This window comes from Anthonomus grandis, chromosome 17 (assembly GCF_022605725.1).
Source record: "Anthonomus grandis grandis chromosome 17, icAntGran1.3, whole genome shotgun sequence".
In the NCBI taxonomy this organism is placed as follows: domain Eukaryota; kingdom Metazoa; phylum Arthropoda; class Insecta; order Coleoptera; family Curculionidae; genus Anthonomus; species Anthonomus grandis.
Genome location: NC_065562.1, coordinates 13,079,074 through 13,104,688, shown reverse-complemented (window position 1 = coordinate 13,104,688; position 25,615 = coordinate 13,079,074). Strand labels below are relative to the sequence as shown.

The following is a 25,615-nucleotide window of genomic DNA, read 5'->3' as shown; positions in this document are numbered from 1 at the left end:
TGACTGGATTATTTACCTTACTTGTCGCATGAGTTACTGACACATGTAGATGCAAACTAGAGTGTAGATTATTGTGTAAAAAACAGAACTGTGGAACTGTCCAGAATTTTGTCCATTTGACACAAAAAACATGTAACTGACCAAATGCATAAGAAGTAAAAATAGTGATCAGCTGGACTTAAGCAAATAAAACTTCACTATGCAATACTTTCTAAGTAAATCTTTAATATAAAGTGGTACATTAAGCCCTCACTCCACACAAAATTACCCTAAATAAATATATCCCTAAAGGCGTCATAATATTACTCATTTTTCCTCCACAGGCCTAGTCAGATCAATCTTAAACTGTTGATCATCTTTCCTACCCCTCAATCCATATATAAAAACAGAAGGTCTTGGTACGTTAGTATAAGAATCCTTCTTGGTTTGCACCTCAACCGTCTTGGTGTAATAAGTCTGGGTCCTCACTGAATTCTTACTGCCAGTCTTATTTGTTTGAGTGGAACTGGTTTGTGCTGCTGAAATATTGGCCTGAAAATATAAAAACTCCTTTATATCGATACAGTGAGTTAAGTTAGTCTTTACCAGAGTCAAAGCTTGCCTCTTCAAATCCCAAATATTCCACATATATTTAGGATCGATGTGAGGCTCTTCCTGGTTGGAGTCTGTTTGGATACCTCTATCTTCACACATCTTGATCTCCTCCTTGGTCTCAACTAACCTGCAGTATTTTATAAGTTAAAATCCCATGAATATTTAATATATTACATACTTAGTGATGTTGTAAATACTCTCAAGCTCCTCTTTGAGCTGGAAAAAGCCGATTAGGTGAGGTTTCTTCCTCACTAGATCCAGCACACCATTTATACACCTAAAAAAAGTTTTTTAGTAACTCAACTTACTTAAAATGGTTTGGTACATTTGAGGATCCTTAAGGAACTCGTGAAACCCTTCAGGGCAAGAAAACACGTAGTTTTTCCCTTGGTAGACCACAATGCCCATCATTGGATTGCCAGGAATTAGCGCTCCATTAGTTTCAACGAGCTTCCAGCAGCAAAATCCCAAATACTACAAAAGAACCCCCAGTTAAACCGACAAAAAATAACAGCAATCTCTATTACCTCAAACTTAACGAACTCAATATTCTTAATAGACTCAGATTTCAGTACGGTCACTCCCTCTTTATCGCTGGAAAGTTCCACATGCGAGTTTCTCTGTAAACGTTCTGCGTCAGTCATTGGCGGTACATTTCCGATAATATTATCAATGGCTACTTGTTGGTATTCCATTTGTCTGACGCACGCTTCGGTATTTGATAATATGACGCTGATTCTGGATAGGAGATGGGCGAGGTCCTGGAACTGGGTCCAGATTTCCCAAAGTTGTTCGAAAAGCGGCTGAAATGCATAGTTTTATTAGGAGAGGATCCAGGTGACGTCATTAAGGAAGAATTTTGAAGGGAAACATGAGTTTGCATGAGGAAGAATTAAATGGAGCAATTGGTAGACAGACAAGGGAAGAATAAGAAAACTAAGGAGAAGAATAACTGCAATTGTAATAAGTGATCTGTGTCATCAGATGATTGCAACAAGAGAGGAAACTAAGGAGCAAAACAGTTTCGATTTTAATATATGATCTATTTCATCAGAAGATCATCCAGGTGATATCATTGAGGAACAATTTTGAGATGAAATCTGAATTTGCAAGAAGATGAATGAAAGAGAGCAAGATATAAAGAGCCAAAGGAAGAACAAGAAAAGTCATAAGATCATTCAGGTGACATCTTAATGTAGGAAAATCTGAACTTGCAACAAGACAAAAAAAAGAAAGCAAAATGAAGACAGACAAAAGAAAAATAAGAAGCACACCAGTTGCAATTGCAAGAAAACAGATTGATTAGTTCGCAAGGACGACTTCTATGATCTTCTGCTTCTACTGGTCATCAGAAGATCATCCACAGGACAATCACACCATTGGTGAATGAAGAAAAAACTTAAATCTAAACTTGCAATAAGGAGAACAAAAGTAAAAAAGTAAGAGGCAAAAAAAACAAGAAAAGGCAAGAGCACCATGGCTTAAATTAGTTATAAGTACCTCCATGACCTTCTGATGATCAGATTTATCAGATAATCAAGGTGTGAAGGAAAGTCTCAACTTCAATTCGCAAGAAGAACACAAGAAATAAAAGAAGAAGAACAATTGCAATTGCAAAAACAGAAAATGCAAAAGGAATAAACCTAAAAAGTCTTACGTATAGGAAGAAGTAGGACAGAAAGCAAAAAAAAAGAAAACACGATTAGTAACTTTCTATATCAATTATATGAAGTAGAAATTGATGTTCCAAGACGAAAAATGGTGAAGATAAGGAAATTGAAGAACAAAAAAACCAAGTAGAAGAACAGTTACAAGAAAACACATAAAAGCCCAAGAATCATGACTCCAAAAAAAAAAGAAAATGCAGTGAAAAAAGCTAATTGTAAGACAAGCAAAGAAAGAAATATGGATAGCAAGCTTTCGTTATACATTACTGATAAAATATTCAGATCATTTATGAAGCAGAACCTGAAATTGCAAAAAGAAAAAAAGGACAAGAAGAGCAAAAAATCCAAGAAGTTAAACAATTGAAATTGCTAGGGATAATATGTTTTCAAGTTACATCATTGTGGTCAATTGAAAATGAAAAGGTGAAGTTGCAAGAAGAGGAACTAAAGAAAACAAAAGGTAGACAAAAGGCACGGGAAGATAAAAAAACAAGAAGAAAAACTATTGGAGATGCAAGGAATGAGGCAAAAAATTGCCCAAGAACGATGACTATAAAAAGTTTTATAAGAGTATAAAAGAAAAATGAAAGAAAGAAAATCAAGAATAATTGGCTGAACAAGAAACATGGTTGTTTTAGTAGAGTTTTAGAAGAGGCTTATTGTCTTTGAAAATTTTCATCCTCAAAGTTTCCAACCACAGAATATTGAAATTCTGAACTTTTAATATGATAGATTTATTGGTATCATATCCAACATCATCTATAATATCATCAATTTTCTAAACCATCTCGTATTACTTGATAAACCTTAAACTTAAAAAAATCAAGCTTAACTAATCCTTTCTATTCTTGGATATTGTCGGATTGCTTAAAATTTCTTTGAGTTTTCTGAGTTCCTCGGATTTTTTGGACAATTCAGGGTTGTAAATCCTGAAATCTGAATTTGCTAGAAGAAGAATTGAAAAGAGATATAATTAGACAGACTGCAATAAGGAGAAAGCAGGAAAAAAAAGTGACAGGCAAAAAAGAGCAAGAAAAGACAAGGACATCATGGCTCAAATTTAATGAAAGAAGTAGTACCTTCATGATCTTCCGATGATCAGTTTAGTCAAAACATTAACTAGATGATAATATTGTGAAAAACTGTGAAGGAAACTCTAAACTTGATCAAGGAGAGTGACGAAAGAAAGCGCAAAACATAAACAAGAATAAAAACAGTTTTGCATACTTAAAAAACAGATAGAAAATGCACAAGTATGAAAATAGTCTTACAAATACAAGCAGAAGTAGGAAAGAAAGTAAAAACAAAGACAAAATGTAAATACTATAATTAAATATTTCCAAAATTAAGAGTTAAGGCAAAAGGTAAGGAAGCGACAAATGGGGAACAAAAAAACCCAAGGAGAAGAAGAATACCGACAAAACAAGAAAAGTAGAGCAAAATTCAAAACAAGACAAACAAAGAAGAAACTGTTTCCTAGTAAACTTTCGGTGTTCATCATTGGTAACATATTTAGGTCAATTATGAAGCAGAACTTGAACATAGTAAAAAGAATGAAAAAAAGCAAAATGTATATAAGCAAAAAATAATAATAGGAAGGAAAAGCAAATGAAGAACAAGAAAACCAGGAAGAAAGAGCAATTAAAGCTTAAAGAAAACACAGTAACGATGACCACAAAATGACTTACAAAAAAAGTAAAAGCAAGAAAAAAAAATTAAGACGAGCAAAAAAGAAAGCATGAATATCAAATATTTTTGCATGTTTCCTTCTTTGTTTTCTTTGGCGTTCATCATTACAATCACATACTAAGATTAATTATAAAGCAGAACCTGAAATTGCAATAGGAAGAAAGAAAGAAATAAAAAAAGAGTAAAAAATTGAAGAAAAAGATGAATAGTTGAAATTGCTAGGAATGGTATGTTTTACCAGAAGTAACATCATTGTGATTAACTATTAATGAAAGTGTGAAGTTTTAAGAAGAGCCATTAAAGAAAGTCAAAGGTAGACGTAACGCACAGGAAGAGAAATGAAACCATGAAAATGAGCATTTAAAGATGCAAGAAGACAAACAAAAAAACACAAGAACGATGACTATAAAAAGTCTTATAAGAACATGAAAGGGAATGAAAGAAAAAAATGGAGATGGAGAATTAAGTGAACAAGTTTTCTCAGAGTTTCCAATCAAAAATCTTAAAATCCTGATCATTTAATAAGATAATCAATTAATATTCAACTCAAAGAAATCAAGATCAGTCAATCCTTTCCTTTTTTCTTGGATATGGTCATATTGCTTGAACTTCCTTTGATTTTTCTCAGTTTCCTTGTATTTCTTGGGTTTGGACCTTCTAGGGTTCTGAAATCTGAATTTGGCAGAAAAAGAATTAAAGAGAGCAAAACGTAGACAGACATAGGAAGAACAAGAAAACTAAGGAGAGGAGTAACTTTAATTGTATCAGGTGAATGGTTTCATCAGAAAATCATCCACGTAACATCATTATGAAGAAAAATCTGAACTGTCAATAAGAAAAACAAGAAGAGGACCAGTTGCAAATGCAAGAAAACAGAGAGCAGCTGACAAGTACGACATCTGTGATCATCTGATTTTATGGTTCATCAGAAGATCAAAAGATTAAAATAAATAGAGTGTTAGGCAAAAAAGAGCAAGAAAAGGCAATGATATATTATGCAAGAAGTCGAACCTTAAGATAGACAGGCAAAAAAAAACAATAACAAGAGAAGACAAATGTAGAACAAGAAATCCAAGAAGAAGTCTTAAGAAAATATACCCAAGAATGATTTTCACTTTTGGTGTTAATCATTGATACTATATTGAGATCATCTATAAACCAAAACTTGAAATTGCAAGTAGAAGAAGGCAAAAACCGAAGAAAAGCAGAAAATACAAAAGGAATATAAGAAGTCTTACAAATAGAAGTAGGACACAAAGCAAAAAAAAAGAAAATACAAACAGTTCACTATAAAATAAATAAGTAGAATCTGAGGTTGCAAGACAAAAAAATAAGACAAAAGGTGAAGAGAAGGCAAAAAGAGAACAAGAAAACCAAGGATGGATAGTAAACTTTCGTTGTATATCACTGATGAAATATCCGGATCATTTATGAAGCAAAATCTGAAATTGCAAGTAGAAAAAGGAAAAAACCAACGAAGAGCATGAAGTACAAAAACAGTTGAAATTGCTAAAGATGGCATGTTTCATCACCCAGATTTCATCATTATTATCAACTATGAATGAAAATGTGAAATTGCAAGAAAAGGAACGAAATAAAGCAAAAGCTGATAGACAGAGTAAAAAATCAAGAGGAGAACAGTTAAATAAGTAAGAAAACAGACAAAAAAACCCAAGAACGATGACTATACATTTTTTTAAAGAACATTGAGAAGAATGAAATAAAGAAAATCAAGAATAATTAATTGAACACAAGGAACATCCTCAGAGTTTCCAATAAAAATCTTTAATAAGATACTCAAATATGCTCGCATTAAATTTCTAATATTTTTCGATTTATTGATACCATATCCAACATTATCTATATCATCAAGTTCTAAGATCTGGCAGTTGGTTTAAAAAAAATTATTTCATGAGTACGTTAATTAAAATTTTAACGGCCTAGAAAAAAAAACTTGAACTGCCTCGACTAATACAAAAACACTTTCGTCTAGATACGATGCCTGAAATATTGCTTAAAAAAAACCTGGAAATGTAAAATAATCCTAATAATTTGGAGCGCTTTTAAAAGAGATGGAGCAACGAGGCAGAGATAGAAGAAGTAAGTTGACATCAGACAGCCATTGGAGAAATGACAAAATGAACTTATTTCAGTCAGATGATAATTCACCATTAGTTATCCAGCCAGAGAATGGTTGAACATCCAGAAAAATCCAAGGGAGAGAGAGCGAAGGTTAAAGAGAAAAAGAAGTTTTACTCTATAGAGTTATTTGAATAACTTACAAAAACCACCCCAACGGGAATAGCCAACTTCATATAAACAGTTTCGTGGATAATTTTCATCAATTTTCGCATGCTCGCCTTTATCACTTCAATTCTTTCGTAAATCCGGTCGAATTCCTCCAAGACTTTCCTAAAAAGTTACTTCGATTTATTTTTAAAATTCAATTTAAACAAATTATCAATTCTGATAAATTTGTTAAAACTTCTATAACGGGTTTAATTTTTTACAGATTCTTTTAAGAGAAATGGGAATTTTTTGGATTAATGGGATACTTTCACTAACGTTATTTTTTTGTTTTAGAGCCAGTTTTTGTAACAGATCAAATAAGTCACAGAACAATATCTTAAGGACATTATATTTTTTAAAATTTTTTTGTCTATGCTGTGAAAAATGAAGACTTTTGACGCAAGTCTTCATTATTTCCTTATCCAATAAATATTAAAACAATTTCTTTAAATTTAAAAATCAATTAAAAATAAATAATTTTCCAACCAGCACCTTAATTAATTCTCTACAAAAATATATCTTTATATCATATCACTAAGTTATTGACGATTTTCTCCCATTGTATGACAGTTTTAGTCAATTTCACAGAACTTTCTTGAACATTTAGGAACATTCTGAATCTAAGAAGAAATATTCATAGAGTGTATTGTAACGCAATTATAACTGCATCCTAATTTAGCGAATTAAGACCAATACATTGAAAAAAAAATCATGTCGTATCCAGTTAACTTCAATATTACAGGTTAAATTGCAATCTCATGAAACAATTAATTAGTTGTGTATACCTTTAAATATAACTTAAAAATTACTTAAGATAATTTCGTTATTTTCCACAATAAATTAATTTTATGTAAAATAATTGATAAAAATGAGCCTGGACCTTTTTTGGTCCAGAAATGCTCTTGATTTATTCTTTTATAGTTCGCACGTCTACCTTGTAATAAGCTCGTACTGCCTATAAAATATCAAAAAATCCTTTAAATGTTCAATGTCAAGATCCAGTTTGGTCAATTCATCTTTGTTTGCCAATCGCATTCTATAGAAATTGTGGTATACCGGCCACAAGACGTACGATCTGTCTACAATGGTGGTCAACTCGTTTACTTTTTCCATTATGAACAGCAGAATCTGCTCAGTACCTTCCTTGATAATCATGTTGGCTTCAGTAACTAGAGCTGGCACTACAATAAATATTATTGTAACAAATGTGTGCAATAGAAAAGAACGTACGGTTCGCTATCCCTTCTCCTCCTTTATCGCAATCCTTATTAAACAACCGTATGCCACCAACCACTTTGCTAAAATGATCAAGCTGCTCGATTTTTTCGTGTTTTGTTAGTGTGGAGAACTGTCTCACTTCATCTTCATCAAAAATGCTTTTAAGGGCAACCATGCTCTCTTCATACACCTAAAAAGAAAACAATTAAAGAAATTTGTCAAATGATTGAACATTTACTACTTTTGATTTCGCAGGGTTGCCAAGGCCGGTCACAAAAGTGATATAATAAACGATCTTCTTGTAAAGTGAGTCTACAAGTTCTTTTTCCTCTACGTTATTCATTCTCACGATGTCATCCTCCAGGCTTCGTAGTCTCCATTTCAGTTCTTTTCTGTTGCCCTGGATGAAGTAATCCATGTGCTCCAAGTTGCACGTGTAAGAAAACTGGATTTTTAATGTGACGAGTTTTGGGTGATCTGCGTTGTTCAGTAACTCTTCAGTGATGTATGAGACGAAGGTTTGGACGTTTTGTCTTTGGCTGAAGAAGTCATCGCCGATTCCCCAGTTTGGGTTGATCAGTAACAGTTTGGTCTGAAATTGGTATTTTAGTTTTAAATTTGGTTGATGAAGGCACTTTTGAGACTCTAATTTTTTTTAAATTATTGTTTTCCATGGTACGTGCAGGTTTTTTAGCTGATAGTGTGAATTGATACCTTATGAATTCTTGATTTTAGTAATGAAAAATTGAGCGTTTTGGAGACTTTTGAATTTGGCTTATTCTTGGGTTGAAAAATTGGAGAAAAATATTAAATAATTATAGAAAAAAATTTTAAGCTTTAATGTCTTCAAATTTTAAGATAAAAAGTTAAGTTTTTTTAATTTCTTGGATTTTTAATTAAGATGGGTTTATTTTTAAAATGACGTGATAAAAAATGTGAAGAGTCCACATTCTGGCATATTATTCAACATTTTTACAACGAGCCTAATTTTATCCCGATTCTATTGGGATTTCTTTGGATATTTTTCTAACGTTCTTTTGTAGCAGTTTTTTGTAAAAAAAATCAACAATTTTTGCAATTTATTTAAAGAAATTGTAAAAAGCTGCATTTTTTATTATATCGACAGCGAGTTTATTATTTTCCAATGCATTTTATTAATTTATAAGCCATTTTTGTGCAAAACAAAAAAATTTCATTGGTATCTTATGAAAAATGAGGACGTTTGTTATCAGCTTTTTTTCATTTGAAAAATATGAAAAAATAAATGTTCAAGCAGTTTAAGTGAAAAACCAAAAAATTACCTTCTTTGTTTAACAGAAATATACCTACATATTTTTAAGGCATTTTTCATCTAAATTAATTCATCTTTTTATTTTAATTTTTAATAAAAAAAATATTATGAAATTATTTTTGGTGAATTTTCAAAAATTGCCCAACATAATTTCTCCCTGGTTCTCGAGTGAGAAACAAATCATTTGGCAAGAGTTTCTCTTACTGTATAAAAATAAAAAATTAATTCAGTTAATTTTACACCTTTTTTCCTCGAGATTCATTGAAAAATATATATACAACACATTTAAGAACACTCTGAACCTACGAAGCAATATTCATAGAGCGTGTTTGTAAGGCCATTATATTTTCATACTAATTTAGCGCGTTTTTACGTTAAAACCTATAAATTGAAAGGGTATTGCACGTTGTATCCAGTTAAATTATGCTAATTACAAATTAAATTGCAACCTCATAAAACAATTCATCGTATTTATTCCGGTAAATATGATTAAAATATGATTAAAATAACTAATATATGATTAAAATAATGGTAAAGAAAAGACTTGAGGCCTTATAAAGTTTTTTTTCTTAATTAGGTCTTAGAATCAATGGATTTATTATTTGAAAAAATTATGGTAACTATTGTACATCCAGGTTTCTCTGTTGGTAATAAATTATTCAAAATTTTATTTACTCAGTTGAAACCTGAAAGATTTGATGACTGAACGTAGAAATTAAAAAAGTCTAAGTGCCTGATGGCCCAACTTAGGTATTTTATTATTATTGTAGTCAATATAACATTCAAAAATGTCTAAATACCTTACTCACTATATTGACATTAACTACTCCATTTAAAGATGGCTCTACGTCTAAGAAATCGAAGTTTTGAAGTTATAGCTAACCATATTAATAGTTAATAGTCCAAATGAGTGAACACGCGGAAGGAGTTTCTCAAAATACCATTGTAAAAAAAAAGGAAAAAAAAGGGTAGTGAAAGTGCCAAGAAAGAAGGAAAATATTTAAGGCTAGTCTTTAATACATAACTTACAAAAGTGTTCTAAATGCATCTTAGGAGCCACCTGAAATCGAGGTAATTTAATGTCTCCACTGTCTTTTGGAGAAAACTTGCATTAACATATCAGCGAAACGTTGTAGAATAAAAATTCTTATGAAGAATAATAATTATTGCAAGAGCTTGTTTTTTGGAACCTTGATTATACCTTAGAGAGTGTTTCTTCAAAAGCAGGACAAATTACCAATCAAAAAAGAAGGGCAATAATATAGTAACCGATCAGTGGAACAAAAGCAGAAACATACGAAAAGATCTTAGTAGTATTCCGATTAAAAAAAAAACTTCTACAGTCGAAACAGGTTTTGAAATGCGTTTTTAAACCCTGATGTTAACATTCATCAAATGCATCGTGCATAAATGGAAAAAACTCGATATTTTGAAGTCACTTATAAATTTTATGCTGAGATTTTTCATTCTGAGTATCCCAATGTACGTTTTCGTAATAATAATAAAATAAAAACGTTTCATCATTTGAAAAAAAAGTGCACGTCGTATCCAGTTAGGTTATGCATTATTAGAGATTAAATTGTAATCTCAGGCAACAATTACTCGTATTTATGCCTCTAAATATAAATATAACTAAAAAGGCAAAAAAAAGTATTTTTTTTTCAATTGAGTTCTTAGAATCAACAAATATTTCTTTTATTTATATTTTATAAGCTTTGAAGGAATTAAATTTTGAGAAAATGTGGTTTTTTATGATGGGTGCAGGTCTTTCAGTTAGAATTATATTATTTAAAATCTTATTTTAATAATATAATACCTCTTTTAATTGATAGGTATGAATTAAATGAGAAAAAAAATTATAAAAAGTCAATCCTGGTAATTTTTTTAAAAATTTTCAAAATTTGTACAACAAGGTTTAATTTGTTTCAGACTGTTTTAAGAGAAATTGATTTTTTTTTTGGGTTAATGGCACATTTTCACTCAAATTATTTTTCATTTTAGAGGCAGTTTTTGTAAATAAAAAATATACTAAAATGTCTTAAGATAATTATACTCTTAATTTTTTTTTTAATTTTTATAACTTCTCACGTTTTACTTTATTGTTAATATATATCGAAAATTTTCCTTATATTTGAAAGACAATTAAAACAATATTTAAAGCAGTTTTCTAATTAAATTCTTTCTTTGTTTAACAAAAAAAAATCCAAAATACCTTCATTCAAGTTTTTCCCGATTTTTGTCGATTACATGGTAAATAAAATCAATTCTTAGTCAATTCCACAAAATTTAAAAACATTCTTATTCTAAGAAAAAGTATTCATAGAATGTGCTTGTAATGCGATTGTAATTTCCTCATTTCACCCGCAAATTGAAAAAAAACTGTACACCGTATACAGTTAAGTTATGCACTATTATCGCTGATTAAAAACTAGGATATTCTAGATTAAATTGCATAGATTAAATTATAACGTCATGCAGCAATTCATCGTATTTATGCCTATAAATATAACTTATACATTATTTAAGATAATATCGTTATTTTTTACAATAACAAACATGACATTCTCTAGATTATTTCTATGTAAAATAATTGATTAAAGTCGGCTTAATGAGATATAGTTTTCAGATTTCGGGTTTTTCCCTAAACGGGCCTATCCGTTATTTTTATATACATTTTTTTAAAATGCCTTAACTTTTTCCTTTAATGTTTCAAGAAGATTAAAAAAGAAAATTGTTTACGTTGATGTCATAAGACTCGTTTTTTAACATGTATTTCTTGAACATAAAAATCCATTTATTAACTTTTTTTTATTTTTTTGATTTAAACAATTTTTCAAAAATTTCTAATTTTCAATGGGGGCCGAAAAGCAGAAAATGTAAAGATTCATCTTGAAAGACTAATTAATTAAATGTTCTGTTACTATCATTAATATTACTATACTACATTTTTGGAAGATTCTTATATAAATAATATAATAAGAATAACGCATTATACATATCACATTCCTATTACACGTAGCTAACATAATATGCCCAGTGGATTACAATCTTGTCTAGATATATTCTGGCAACATGCGTAATGATATAGATAACATTCCCCAAATATTCTCAATCCAAAAGTTTCAATTTAATTAAGGAACGTCGAACCAATTAAGTTATGCACTATTTTTAAATTAATTTAAACCTTAACGTACCAATTCATATTTTAGGGTTCAAAATTAGCTTAACTATCTGTGCGAAAACCCGTTTTTCCCCAATACTTCATAATCTGAATTTTTTCTCTCCTTTATATATTAAAGCTTTACTTACGAAATACGTAATAAAATTCTTGTTGATTTGGATTTTCTTCGATTTACACTCTCGCATTATTTCCTTTACGATGTTACGAACACAAGCGTTTTCGTCGTCCGCCATTGTTTGAACTCAATCTTTGACCAAAGTTTGTTGGATCAATATTGTATTATTTTATGTTAATTGGGGGAAAAGGGAAAAATAAATATATATATCATTCTACTTTTGACAGGAGAAGAATGTGTCAATTGTTGTCAATACTCTGTCAAAAATTTGTTTAAAAAAAAGCTGTGTATACACGGTGTTACTATAACTAAATTGTAGCTTTAGTGCAGTGAAACAACTTATAATTAGTGCACCCTGTATATTAATAAATTGGATGTGAATATTTTATTTTTGTTTATATTACTAATATAAATTTCCTCTAGTGAGAGGGTTTTAACTACTTTCATATCAAAGGTTTTTTAATCTAATCTTATTGCATTTTTTTGTAATTCCCAAGATTATTCATATTCGCTTTAAGTACGTTGTTGTGTCCTATAAATCAGATTATCATAAGGATATTCTATACATGGCACATGATTAGAATATTCTTGCAATAATATGTTACTATATTGGCTACTTAGGAATTCAAAAATCTAATTTAACGAAAAGATTTCATTAAAAAAAAATCTCAAAGATAATTGCCGATCGTAATGGAATGATAATCCTGGTTTACAGGGAGTAAACTACGTCAGAGAAAGGCAGTTTTAATATGATCGATCACATATTAGAAATGTAAAATGCGGTAGAAGTCAGGAAAATTGGAAAAAGTCAGATATTCATTTTTCGGTATAGTAGTCTCAAGGATTACTAACGATCGTAATGCAATGATGATTTTCGTTTACAGATAGTCCAAGTACGTCAGAAAATTGCATTTTAAAAATAGTCGATGACGTACTAGAAATCAAAAAAATTTAATAAAATCAAATATTTTTTCACTTTTTCAGGATCATAATAAAATGAAGATTTTCATTTACAGGAAGTCAAAATACATCAGAAAGTTGCAATTTATAAATAGTCGATGACGTAGTAGGGACGTGAAACCAAAAAAGAAAAAAGTCCACATTTTACCAATTTACCGACATAATAGCCCCAATAATCATTGGCGATGGGAATTGCATAATGATCCTCGTTTACAGACAGTCAAACTATGTCAGAAAATTACAATTCCAAAAACGTCCACATTTTCACTATTTTTTGGCATAATGGACCCAAACAAAATTATTTATACTAACAAAAAGGTTATTAAAAGGCTGTTTTCTTTATTTCATTCGATGCAATTTTAAAATTAAAATTTCCTGCGCAAAAATTATTCATTATTAATTAATAAAATCGCGCACAGCATACTTCCGAATTAGGATGCGATAACAATAAATATTTCGATGAAACAAAGAAAACTCGTCATAAAGTTTAGAAAAAATCCATTCTAATGTCAATCGAACTAATCTATAAAATAATAAATCACCAGCCACTTCAGATTTGATTATTTTCTAAAATTCATCCTAATCCCCGAACAAGGATTTTGAAATCATACTTGGTAATGGATATTTCGATAGTATCAAATAAAAATTAATCTTATCGGGAAACACATCACTTCGAATGTCGTCGGTTGATCGTGTCTTTCTCAGTTCTATGACAATATGTTTATTTTTATTTTAACTAACGCACGGTAAATCGGACCTACGAAACTGAAAAGTGCAGTCAGTTAAGTGTTTTGTGACCCAATTTGTGTTCTACCGCACAAATGGACGAGGATTTTGACGACTTTGACGATTTTGACGACGAGGATTCTTTGTTAGGATCAACAGAGAGGTAATTCTTTTTTTTAATGGAATTTAACGATTTCTTGTCCGAAATATTTAATAGGCAGGGCGAAGAAGTGAAACCATGGAACACCTTCAAGGTGATCCACAGGAAAACGGCCAGCGGATCCACAGTCGAAAACAAACTGGTGGACAATGGAGTCAAATTTCTCAAAATCGCCACCATTTTTATCACATTTTTGGTGGTACTAGGTACGGCAGTACTATCCAAGGGATTGATCCTCTTAATGACCTCACAGATCAAGAAGAACGTCACTAGGAATTATTGCAATAAAGGACTAGGTATGTTTACAATTTTATTATGTTTTCAAAGATACAGTTTTATTATACTAAAAGCATCGTTTTGTCAAAGTTTAAATTGCATAGTTCTACCTGTGGCACCATCCTTTTTTTTTCCCTCGAGAACAAGAAAGAACTTTTCTGTATGTTATTTTAGTGACCCAGTTTAATTTTGTTAATTTTTAAGGGTTTAGTTGGTTAGGGGCTGAATTTTTTCCTTTAGTTGCCAACATTTCGCTCTGAAGAAGGCCTAATATCGGCCGAAACGTTGGGAATTAAAGAAATTTTTTTTTTCAAAAGCTTGACCCCTTATCCAACCTTAAAAATTAACACAACAAGGAATGTCATGATCATGTCAGTAAAGCCCCATTAAATGAGGCCTTACTGAAATTTGTGCCTTAATTGATTCCTTTAATTAAAATTTGTGATAACTGACATCCATGTTGATTATTAGACATTGCTCATGTGTCACAAATCTTGTTTTAGTCAATTTCACAGAACTTTCTTGAACATTTGGGAACATTATGAATCTAAGAAGAAATATTCAGACAATGTGTTGTAACGCAATTATAATTGCATACTAATTTAGTGTATTAAAGCTAACAAATTGAAAAAAAAAATTCACGTCGTATCCAGTTAAGTTATGCAGTATTACAGATTAAATTGCAATCTCATAAAACAATTAAGTCGTTTATGCCTTTGAATATAACTTAAAAAATTTTTTTTTTCACAATAAATGAATTTTATGTAAAATAATTGATAAAAATCGAAAACATATTTTGATTTCGGGTTTTTTTACTAAATCTCCCGTTATTTTTATAATTTTTTTTTAAAAAGGTTTTGAGGAACTTTTAAGCTACAGTTTTCTAAGGAATAATTTCATATACAAACGATTTTTGTGGATCTAATACTTTATGAGCTTAGACCTTTTTTGGCCCACAAATGCTCTTGATTTATTTCATTTGTAAGTTTTTTTCAAAATGTCTATAGCGAGTTTAATTTTTTCCTCAATAGAAATGAATGTAGCACTATTTTAAACCTTTTTTTCCTTATACGGTATACGAGTTACAATGCACACAATAAAGAAAAAAATATTTTACATTTTATACATAAAATTTTTATTTTGATTTTATAAAACAAACTTGTCAAAGTTAAAAAACACTAATAAGAATTTGTTTTAAATTACCAAAAAGTAATTGTAGAAATTATGTATTATCCTAGTTTTACTATGAAGAATGCTTAAGTTTTTGTCATATTAATTTTTTTTCATGTGGTTCTTAACACAAAAAATCCATTTAATGAATTTTTTAAATTTTCACTGGCATTCTCTTCTTCAATACATATTTTCTTAATTTGGACAGTTTTAAAAAATTTATAATTTCCTGCCAGTAAATAAATGCATTATTTCGTGAAAAAAAATCATACAATCCTCTTTAATTGATTGTTAACATATGGTTATTTAAAAAAAATTTACACTCTATGACAAAAAATCAACATTTAGGCAGTTTTCGTCTTATTTCTTTTTCTAAGCACAGCTCTCATTATTTTAAATAATTCTCATACGAACCATTTAATTTTATGACCATATTAAACGAGATAAGAAAAAATTTACTTTGGGATATTCCAAGAGCACTCTTAATCTATGTAACATAATGAGGAGAACAATTCATTTTGTAACATTTTTATGGAAGTTGGTCAATAATCAAATAAATTCTCCTCCTCTCTTGAACAATATTCTATTTCATGTACCACGATTTGCTTCTAGAGCAAATATCACTTTTGCTTTAGATCGCGCCAGAACTAACATTGGGTTTCAGGATCCCGTATATCAAATGTGCAGAATTTTTAATTCAGTATCATCAACCTGTGACATATTTGTATGCTCCATAAAGGATCTAGTTTTGTCTCTGACAAACCAACAGTTACCATAATTCCTTTTCTCTTCCTTTTTTCCCTTGTCCCATGAATCCCTTTCTTTGTTCATTCTAATGTTAGTTTACATCTTCTTTAATTTTGATATATACATGATGTTACTATATTAATTTAAGTTTTCCTTATTTTTCTTTTTTTTTTATTATTTAATTTATAGTAATTTAATACTTGTTTACACTTTCAAAACATTAATTGTAGATTTTCCTGTAACTGGGCTTTGCCTGTTGGAAATAAACTGCTAAATAAATAAATAAATAAATAAATAATTATAGTTTTAAATAATGTACACCATATAAAATTAAGTTATGCAGCAATATTCATTAAATTTGTGAGTAAATTTTTGTAATATTCTATTAATATCCTTGATAAAACTATTCTACCTTTTTGGAGAATGCTAAGGTAAATGTAAATAAAACATTATACATATTACACGTAGCTACATAATATGAACAGTGGATTACAATCTTGTCCAAATATAATAATAATAATAATACATAGATATCAAAATAGTAATAAATTTATCATAGATTACCTAAATGTGGCGCAGTCTAGCTAGTAGCTACTCTACTGAACCATACATAGGAATCCTAAATATTAATTAATTATTAACTAATGTACAGTAAATACGTTATAATATATACATATCACATATTATAATATATATTTAGCCACATAATATATTATTCTACAGAGTCTCCACTGTTATATTACATCCATCAAAATTACTGGCAACCATTAACTCAGTCAGTAGGTATCCATACCATCTAATTATTCTATATAATACAATAGCCGCTCTAATTAAACAAACAGATTAATATGTCCCTTAATGCGTTCTTTAAAATGAACTGATGGCAAAAAAATGTAGGTGTCGCGGAATTTTGTTATGAAGATTCGCTATGTTATAACTAAAAGATCTTTTAAATGTAGTTGTCGTGTAAAGTGGAATTGTAATGACACTTGTATTACGAAGATCTAAGCTATGTATTTCAGAGCGAAACTTTATTTTTCGATATAAATAATCAGGACATTTTCTCGCAATTATCTTTTGAAATAAGACGAGTGGAAAATACGTCTCTCATCCATTCTAAGCCATTGTAACTCCCTCAATTTAGCCGATACCCCTCGCTCCCCACCACGTAAACCTCCAATCAACCTCACACAGTGATTTTGAATCAGTTGGATTCGGTATATATCTCTTGCTAACAAACATGGTGCATAAATTACATCTGCAAAATTGAAATGGGATAGTACCAAAGAATCGCAAAGCAGTTTTTTCAAGGAAACTGTAAGTAGGTGTTTTTAAAAATCAGTTTTAAGTTTGAAAAAGCCTTCCTTATGCACATACTTACATGTTCACTAAACCTTAAACTCGAATCCACCATTAAACCTAAGTTCTTAGTGCAGTCCGTAAAGTTAAGTCTATTATTATTTAAAGTTAGTTGAATATCATGCAAATGTAAATTTTTTAACCGAGCTCTACGAAAAAGCATAACCTGGGACTTCAAGGGGTTTAGTTTCAAACACTGTCTATTAGAAACTGTAAGGAGTGTCTCTAGATCTTGATTCAATTGATTAACCGCTTCTACAATTTGATCTGGTCCAAAGGATTTATATACCTGTGTGTCATCAGCGTATAAATGCACGGTAGAATATTGCAAATCCTTTACCATCTGAGGAGTATATAATATAAAAAGCAAGGGTCCTAAAATGGATCCTTGTGGAACCCCAAATAGCAACTGTTCAGAATCTGAGACTTTGCCATTGACCTTCACTTTTTGGCCTCTACCCTGTAGATCACTTTAAATTAGTTTAATCGAGAAATCAGTGAAACCTAAATATTTTAAGATGGCTAGTAGAAGATCGTGATTTATTTTATCAAACGCTTTTGAATAGTCTAACAGGATTAAGGCAGTTAAATTATTGTTCTCGATACCATGAATTATATCGTCCGTAACTTTGAAACAAAAGCGCTGTTGAACAACTGTAGCCTGGTCTAAATCCGGTGGGCAATATGCTATTTTGTTGGACATAATCACGGATTTGATCGTTCTAAGAAGAACCCGTTCTAAAATTTTTGATGGAGTAGGAAGAATATTTACAGGGCGCAAATCTTTTAATTCCATACGTTTATTTATCTTAGGCAGAGGAATAACAAGCGAGCACTTCCAATCATCTGGAAAGCAAGATGTCTCTATCGCATAGTTTACTAAGTGCACAATTACAGGAATAATTCTGGGACAACAAAGCAACAATGTCAATACCAATGTCATCACATCCGGTGGCCTTGGAATTTAATTGAAATAAAGCATCTTTCACTTCTTCGGTAGTGGCCATCCTAAAACTGAAAACACACGAGTGCGATAAAATATTGTTCTGATAATAATTTAATAGCTGAGGGTCTGGGTTAATTTGTGATATATTAACAAAATAATTATTAATGTCATTTACTGACCAACGGTCGATGGGTCATAAACATTAAGATCACTCATAAGTTTCCAGTTTTCTTTAGAACCATTTCGTCTAATCTGACTATTAAGGAAAGCCTTTTGTTCCCGTTTATTTGTATCGGAAACGTAATTCCTTAGTTGCCTATAAGCTTCCCAATTTTCGGCAGTTTTATTTATTTTTTTATTTGGTTAAACATTTATCTCGAAGTGACAATAAAAATTTTAGATTAGGGGTAATCCATGGGCTTTTCTTTTTTGTAATACGAGCCGTCCTTTTTGGAGCATAAACATCAAAAATTTCAATTAAAATCGTGGTAAATGCGTGGACTTTCGAGTTAATATCCGGTAAATAATAAATTGTATCAAACGGAATAGTATGTAGTTTATCAAGAAACTCTGGCTTATTAAAATTTTTAAAATCTCTGTACGTATAAAAAAATGGCTTAGTTTTTTTAATATCAACATCTAATTCACATGTTACAAAAACATGATCAGAAAAGTTAGAGTTTTGATCAACATTTAACGAACAGATTAAATTATCTCCTGAACATATAACCAAATCCAACAGAGTCTGTCCCGAGGGTCCATTGTGGGTAGGCTGTTCGACCATTTGCTTTAGGCTTAAGGAATGTAAAATGGATGAGAAACGCTCTTGGATAGGCTTGCCATATTTGCATTCAAATCCCCAATACATATAAAATTATCAAATTCTGTTAACAACATAGAAACGTTTTTCTCAAACTCATCAAGAAGGAGGCCTATAACAAATTCCACAAATATACACATTATGTTTAATTTTGTATTTTATCCATAACTGTTTTGCATGATTTTTACTTATACAATCAACTACTTCAAAATTAATAGAATACCTAAGATAAAACATTACCCCTCCACCTCTATTTGTACTTCGATCGCTCCTAACTAAGTTGTAACCCGGGATTTGAATAATCTCGTCAGGAATTTGTTCAGTCAACCAGGTTTCTGATATTCCCACAATATCAAGATTGTGGTTTACAACGTATGTCTTTTATTAAATTTTAGCGAATATTAATTTGTCCCACTATTAACTTGCCATTCATAATCTAGATTTTAGTATAAACAGTAACTGCCAAATATAGCTAGATAAGAGGAAAGAAAAAAAAAAAACAAAAAAAACCCTTATTCAATAATTTCCTCTATATCCGTATCACTCGTGATTACTTTATATTTTTCACCATCGGATTTACGTACCAAAATTCTACCATTCCTATGGCATATATACTTATAAGTGTCCTTTAACTGTTGCTTTGCTCTTTTATAAAGTAAGTATCTCTCTTTAGTAAGCTTCTCTTTGACGTAACTTTAACTTTTTGCCGAATGCTTTATTGCACAGTCGACAATTTTTCGAGTGAGTCATTTTATTTAATTAAAGAAGGAAGAAAAAGTAAAAATAATTAACAACGGCAACTGCGCTAAAGGTTGATTCGCAGAATAGCTTCGCTTCTAATCACTGGCTTTAAGGTACAAAGTACAATTCACAGATTATTCGCTTTGTTATTAACTTTAAATGTGCGTTTAAAAATAGTTCAGGTCTTATTTACCATCAAGTTCCACTGCAATACCATATACTCCTACTGGTTATACACATAAAACTATTTTATTACACAACAATCCTAGTTCTTCAAAAACATTGGAGAACTTTAAAAATAATATATATAGCATTCAAAGTTAAGTTGCCACATATTCTGGCAATATGCGCAATTAGATTTTAAGTGTAATATCCAATTAAGTTATGCACTTCATATTCGTAACAATTCATAGTAGAGAAATAGACAATAATTTCTAATTTTACTTGTTGGGAAATACCGCAATATTTAGGAAAAGGCTAAAAACATGACGGTGGTAATTATAGTTGGCATTTTTGACGATAAAGCCAAGAATCCCATCAGAACTCATGATGGAGGAAGATAAATTTAAAGATAATCACAGGATAAAATATGGATATTGATATGAGGAAATTTGTTGCTCCCAATGCTTTTTTGTAAATAAATGACAATATTTTAGAACACTAGAGATTATTGATCACTTACGCCTTATGCAATTGCCTGGAATAATGACAAAATTCTTCTAGGGAGTAAAATGAGTTTTTTTATTTAAATTTCTTGAGAAAAGCAAAACGTAAATGGGATCAACAGCCTGTACTCAAATTGAAATTCTTCCAGACAATCGAAAACCAAAGAATTGAAGAAAAACGAGTTGAGAAAATCAGAAGGTAATTGGGATCAACTGCCTGGAATAAGAACAAAATAAATGGAGCCTTAATTTAGGCTAATGAAGAGGCTAGTTCTCTAAGAAGAAAACTACAAAGTCCAAATTCCAGAAACAAGTCCAATGTTCAGAAAAGATAATCCCCATTAACAGAAATCCATGCCACGTTTACAAAAGTTTTTAGAGCCTTAATTTATGCTAATGTAGAGACTATTTCCTCAAAGAGAAATCGGAAAAGTCCAAATTCCAGCAACCAATCCAAGTCCAATGTTCAGAAAAGAATGATCCCGTTTACAGAAATTCCATGTTACGTCTACAAAAGTTTAAATTTATTTTATTATGAAATCAAGGAATATTGTCCCAACCATCGTTGGCTCCTTTAAAAGTGATATGCAAAGTCTGAAATTCAAATCATCCTTATGACTTATAGAGCCACTAGCTTCCACTAAATTCCACATGCAGCAGTGTCCACAAGAGTCCAAATTTGTTTTATCACTTTATGGTCACAGTATCTTGTCAAATGCCTTGGAAATATCAAGGAATATCAACCCTACCATGGTTAACTTTTTCAAAAATATCAAGGGAAGTCCAAATTACCCTTGCAGAGTCTTTAACCACTATATTCTACATGCATCAGGATTAAACAGTCCATAATTGTCACCATAACTAATAGACCTGATTTAGGTTTACTGCTAACGTTTCTCTTATTAAGGATGTCCAGAAAAAGACTCTAGCTTATAGTCTAAGGCTTTATGACTTAATTTGTTAATAAATTTCCAGGTTAAGTCTTGAATAGGGTTAATGAAAATGTAAGGAAAAGCATCCAAGAAACTATGCACTTGATCAACTACAACTCATGCACTTTGGCATAGCCAATCTTTAGGTATTAATGCATTATATTCTTTAATAACGTTTTTTGACTAAGATCAACTAGCAGTCTTGTTTTCTTCTTGTTAATAAGCTATTCCAGAAAAGTCTTCACTCTATAGACCTAGTTTTCTGAAACTAGTGGTTAGTAGTAAGCACATTTTTTCCTTGATTCTGGTTTTCGTAGAGGAGACGAACATGAAAGATCGCTATGAAATGATGTCTCACGCCTGTAGTGGGTCCAGTCACCTAAAAAAAATAAATTTTTTAAAAGATCCAGATTGTTTCTATAAGGTGACATGCGGTAGAAAGTCGAAAAAGGCACTTTTAACCCCTAAATCGGTTTAAATGTCACTCAGAGATCCAGATTTCATAAACGATCGCTATGAAATGATGTCTTCCGTCTGTAGTTTTTCTAGTCACGTCAAAAAAATAAATTTTCCAAAAGATCCAGAATGTTTCTATAAGGTGACATGCGGTAGAAAGTCGAAAAAGTCACTTTTAACCCCTAAATCGGTTTAAATGTCACTCAGAGATCCAGAATTCATGAACGATCGCTATGAAATGCTGGCAAAATCATGTGTCCAGGCTGTTGAATAAGAGCTCGAAGCTCTCTGTACTCTTTCTGAACATCCTAGAAGAACTTGACTGCCTGGAAGAAACAAAATAATTCCTCCAGACTGTTGAACTGGACCTAGTGCTCTTTGTATCTCTCGTAGGCTGGTTGAACGCACTCAACTTTCTGTCAGTAGGAAAGCATCAATTATGATAATTGTTAACTTGATCAATAGTTAGGAGAGACAAAGTTAGTAATAATAATTGGTCAAGTCCATGGATAACTTAGTTACTCATTTGTACTGAATAAGACGAATGATTAAGAACGGGTTGTCTTACAGACAATAAAACTTTTCATTTAACTAAGACTCATTTCTTTCATAACTCAATATTTCCAGAAATGAATCGCAACAAATTTGCTAGAGTACGTGAATCACATCTTTGGTTCGAGACTCTTTAAATTTTGACCTCCAACTTTAAAATTCAAAGCACTGAAATTAAGCAAATATTTCAAAATAACCGAAACATTAAATAAAACTTATAATATAATGATTTGTAGATATTTCAAGGCAGTACATCTTCTCAGTTCCCGAAGTTGAAAGAGCCACCTGGATATGGTTTTTGATGCTCGCCTACTTTGTTCCTGAATTTATGACATTCTTCAGGTAAGTAAAGCTGTAGATCATCATCATCATCCTTCTTCTTCTTCTTTTCACTTAGACTTCAGTAAGGTAGTTATAGTCTTTGATTGTTCTTTGGCCAACTCAAACATCGCAAATCTGTAGGCCATTAATAATATTGACAAAAGTAGTTTTACTACTATCTTCTGACAACAGTAGAAATTGTAAGAAAGATATATTTTTTCTTCATCACGCAACTGGCGCTTTCAATTATTCTCGGGCTAGCTCAACTATTGCAACTTTTATTGTCCGACTCGATAGTCCATAATTTTTCTCAATTATCTTCTTCCAAATACAGAAACCGCAACTACTGAGAATAAAACTGTCCATGTTTAATAATTCTTAAGCAACTCCTCAATTGTTAATATGAACTAGCTAATAGTTACTAAATTTGTTGAAGACTTTCTCGGCGGCAGACTTTTCATTTCTCTGGATCTCTAATCGCAACTGTTTCCAGATAAGACGTATCAAGTAGCACAATCCCCAACAAACCCACCTTTAATTAGACTCCTATTCTCGCCTAAATTCGCAGTAACTTAGACTAATTAAAACCTTCATAGGAGGTCACCATTTACTACTATTGTGTCCCACTGGACTCACCTAGCATAACATTTTTATTCTACTGTAGGAAAGGCCTGATCTTCGTAATACTGTCTAGCTACACCTTCATTCATTAATTATTTGACATTTTATTGATTAAATGTTTAAAAGCCTAATCAGATCATTTAGAATAGACTTAGCAGTATAACTCTATGTACATCTGCAGTCTGGAAAGAGCTATTTCAGGGCGGTATCCAGGCTCTTACAGTGGTTCCTTCATAAAGCTGGCATTATTCGACTGTAGATCCTCCAAGGATCACTACTAGGGCCGTTGCCATATTCTCCTTGTCCATATTATTAGAGATCTGATCATCTACTTTCTCTGATCTTTCTGGAATTTTGTTCCTTTTAAAGATTTTCTATGAAGTCACTAATTGGTTTACTTGCTCTACCTTGAGAATCTCTATTATCCACACATAAAAACAGGATACATTCTAATTTTGCAGGTCAGGACGAATTCTACTATTCAAAACGAGACTCTATCCAACCCTTACGGAGTTTCTCAGCCTATTAGTAACAGAATGTTTACCAGCAATAGGCAGCAGTCTGCTAATTTTCTGCGTTCTACCGGAACTCGATGTGGTCAAAGGAGCCATGCTCACTAACGCAATGTGTGTGATTCCAGCATTAAGTAAGTGACAATATATAATAATAATGGACAAATTTAATTATTTGCTGTTTTAGTGTTGGTTTTTACGAAAATTGGTACGAAAAAGATCTCAATAGTCACTGAAATTGCGGATATTTTGGCATTGCTTGCGCAGCTATCAGCGATGCTTGCTTGGCCACTAATAAATCACGATGAACCTATACTGTGGCTTATACCAATTTGTGCCATTTTAATCTCGTTTGGTTGGTGGGAGAACTTTGTTTCGTTATCATCACCAGTAAGTTGGCAGTAAATCAATCAATAAGTACAAAATCAGGGCTTCTAGGAGGCCATTTCTTCAATAATGTGTTGGTTTTCAGATAAAATTGGTACGACAATTGGCCAAATCCAGAAAAGAGTTTCCCACCAGCAAGTACTTCTGCTACTTCATCATTTCACCGGTTAAATGTATAATTTTTTTCGCGACCACTATAGCTTGCATATATTTTAAAGATGGCGATGTGAACTTTTTATTCGAGAACTTTTCCGATATTTTCTGGAATCATCCGATGACCGTTACCGAGGTAAGTTTAAAAAATTGCTTTGTTTAACTGAACAAACAGATATCTAGGAGCAACTATAGAAATAGTAGATGTACAACAAGGGGTCAAAGCACCATCACCAAAGAGATTGACTTTATATAACTAATGTCAACATGGTATTGGCCATTGCCAGATCTACGAACCTTTAGAATACTTTTTCCATTATCTATCATTTAACTTTCTTAATCAACCCAAATGTTTCAACTATAAGGAATTTTCTTATAAGATCGTAATCTACTAATTTTCTCTGAACTAGTCAAATTGTATTCCCAGTTGATCAAGAGAAATTATTTCCTTCAACTATCTATAAGATCAGGGTAAGAGATCTAGGAAAGAAGAAACAACTTCTGGAAAAATCTTGAAAAACTTCAACAAAACATCAGTTGTTCGAAAAAAAATCTTTACTTGATCACCAGAGAACCTTTGAATAATTCGTTGCAATGTGGCGATCTTCATTACAAATTTCATAATTCCATGGCAATTCGCAGGCAATATGAGCTTAAGGTCTTAATTCCTAATTAAGGTTATTAGAGTTTTTTTACAAACTGGATGATCTTTCTCATTGAAAGAATTTGATGTCTTGCATCAAAGCATTAATGCTGGTGCGCCACAAATACTAATTATATAAAAGTGCATGCATCTAATCTTGCTTTGAACATTTCCAATGAACAATCTTCTCAAATCAAAGAAACCCAATCTTCTATATCAGCCATTTGTAAGAAAAGATGTAATCTTTAGCAGACGATACAGTCTTTCTAGTCAGCAGACTAATTCTATTTCCAAGCATTTCTTTGGATGAGGTAGTGATCATCCTTGATCTAATGACTTGACTTGAACTAATTAGCTATTGGCTCGACAAACATTTAATTTAAGTGTTTGACAGTTTCACCTTAACTTTACAATAATTAATAAA

At 31.3% G+C, this 25,615-nt stretch overlaps 2 protein-coding genes across 2 annotated transcripts in view; one reads left to right on the top strand and one right to left on the bottom strand.

Annotated features, from left to right (window-relative positions):
• Nucleotides 1-205: 205 nt before the first annotated feature.
• Nucleotides 206-12,280, bottom strand: LOC126746192 (cilia- and flagella-associated protein 206-like). The gene is made up of 10 exons (XM_050454346.1): nucleotides 12,058-12,280; nucleotides 7,699-8,049; nucleotides 7,470-7,647; nucleotides 7,174-7,420; nucleotides 6,233-6,362; nucleotides 1,122-1,397; nucleotides 920-1,068; nucleotides 773-871; nucleotides 586-721; nucleotides 206-531 (listed from the first exon to the last, which is right to left on the bottom strand). The coding sequence occupies exons 1-10, from the start codon at nucleotides 12,160-12,162 to the stop codon at nucleotides 307-309; spliced, it is 1,896 nt and encodes a 631-aa protein (XP_050310303.1). The 5' UTR covers nucleotides 12,163-12,280; the 3' UTR covers nucleotides 206-306.
• Nucleotides 12,281-13,626: 1,346 nt separating this feature from the next.
• LOC126746200 (chitin synthase chs-2-like) overlaps nucleotides 13,627-25,615 on the top strand; it is a 31,285-nt gene continuing 19,296 nt past the window's right edge. The window contains exons 1-6 of the mRNA XM_050454352.1: nucleotides 13,627-13,893; nucleotides 13,948-14,186; nucleotides 22,791-22,896; nucleotides 23,958-24,142; nucleotides 24,196-24,398; nucleotides 24,481-24,684. Of these exons, the coding sequence (XP_050310309.1) occupies nucleotides 13,826-13,893; nucleotides 13,948-14,186; nucleotides 22,791-22,896; nucleotides 23,958-24,142; nucleotides 24,196-24,398; nucleotides 24,481-24,684 (1,005 nt within the window). The 5' untranslated portion in view covers nucleotides 13,627-13,825. The remainder of the gene's footprint in view (nucleotides 13,894-13,947; nucleotides 14,187-22,790; nucleotides 22,897-23,957; nucleotides 24,143-24,195; nucleotides 24,399-24,480; nucleotides 24,685-25,615) is intronic.

Coding starts and splice junctions, on each gene's coding strand:
- LOC126746192 (XM_050454346.1), bottom strand. CDS start 12,162: ATGGCGGACGACGAAAACGCTTGTGTTCGTAACATCGTAAAGGAAATA. Junction 8,050..12,057: donor AGAATTTTATTACGTATTTC/GTAAGTAAAGCT, acceptor TACCAATTTCAG/ACCAAACTGTTACTGATCAA. Junction 1,069..1,121: donor TTGAGTTCGTTAAGTTTGAG/GTAATAGAGATT, acceptor GTTCTTTTGTAG/TATTTGGGATTTTGCTGCTG.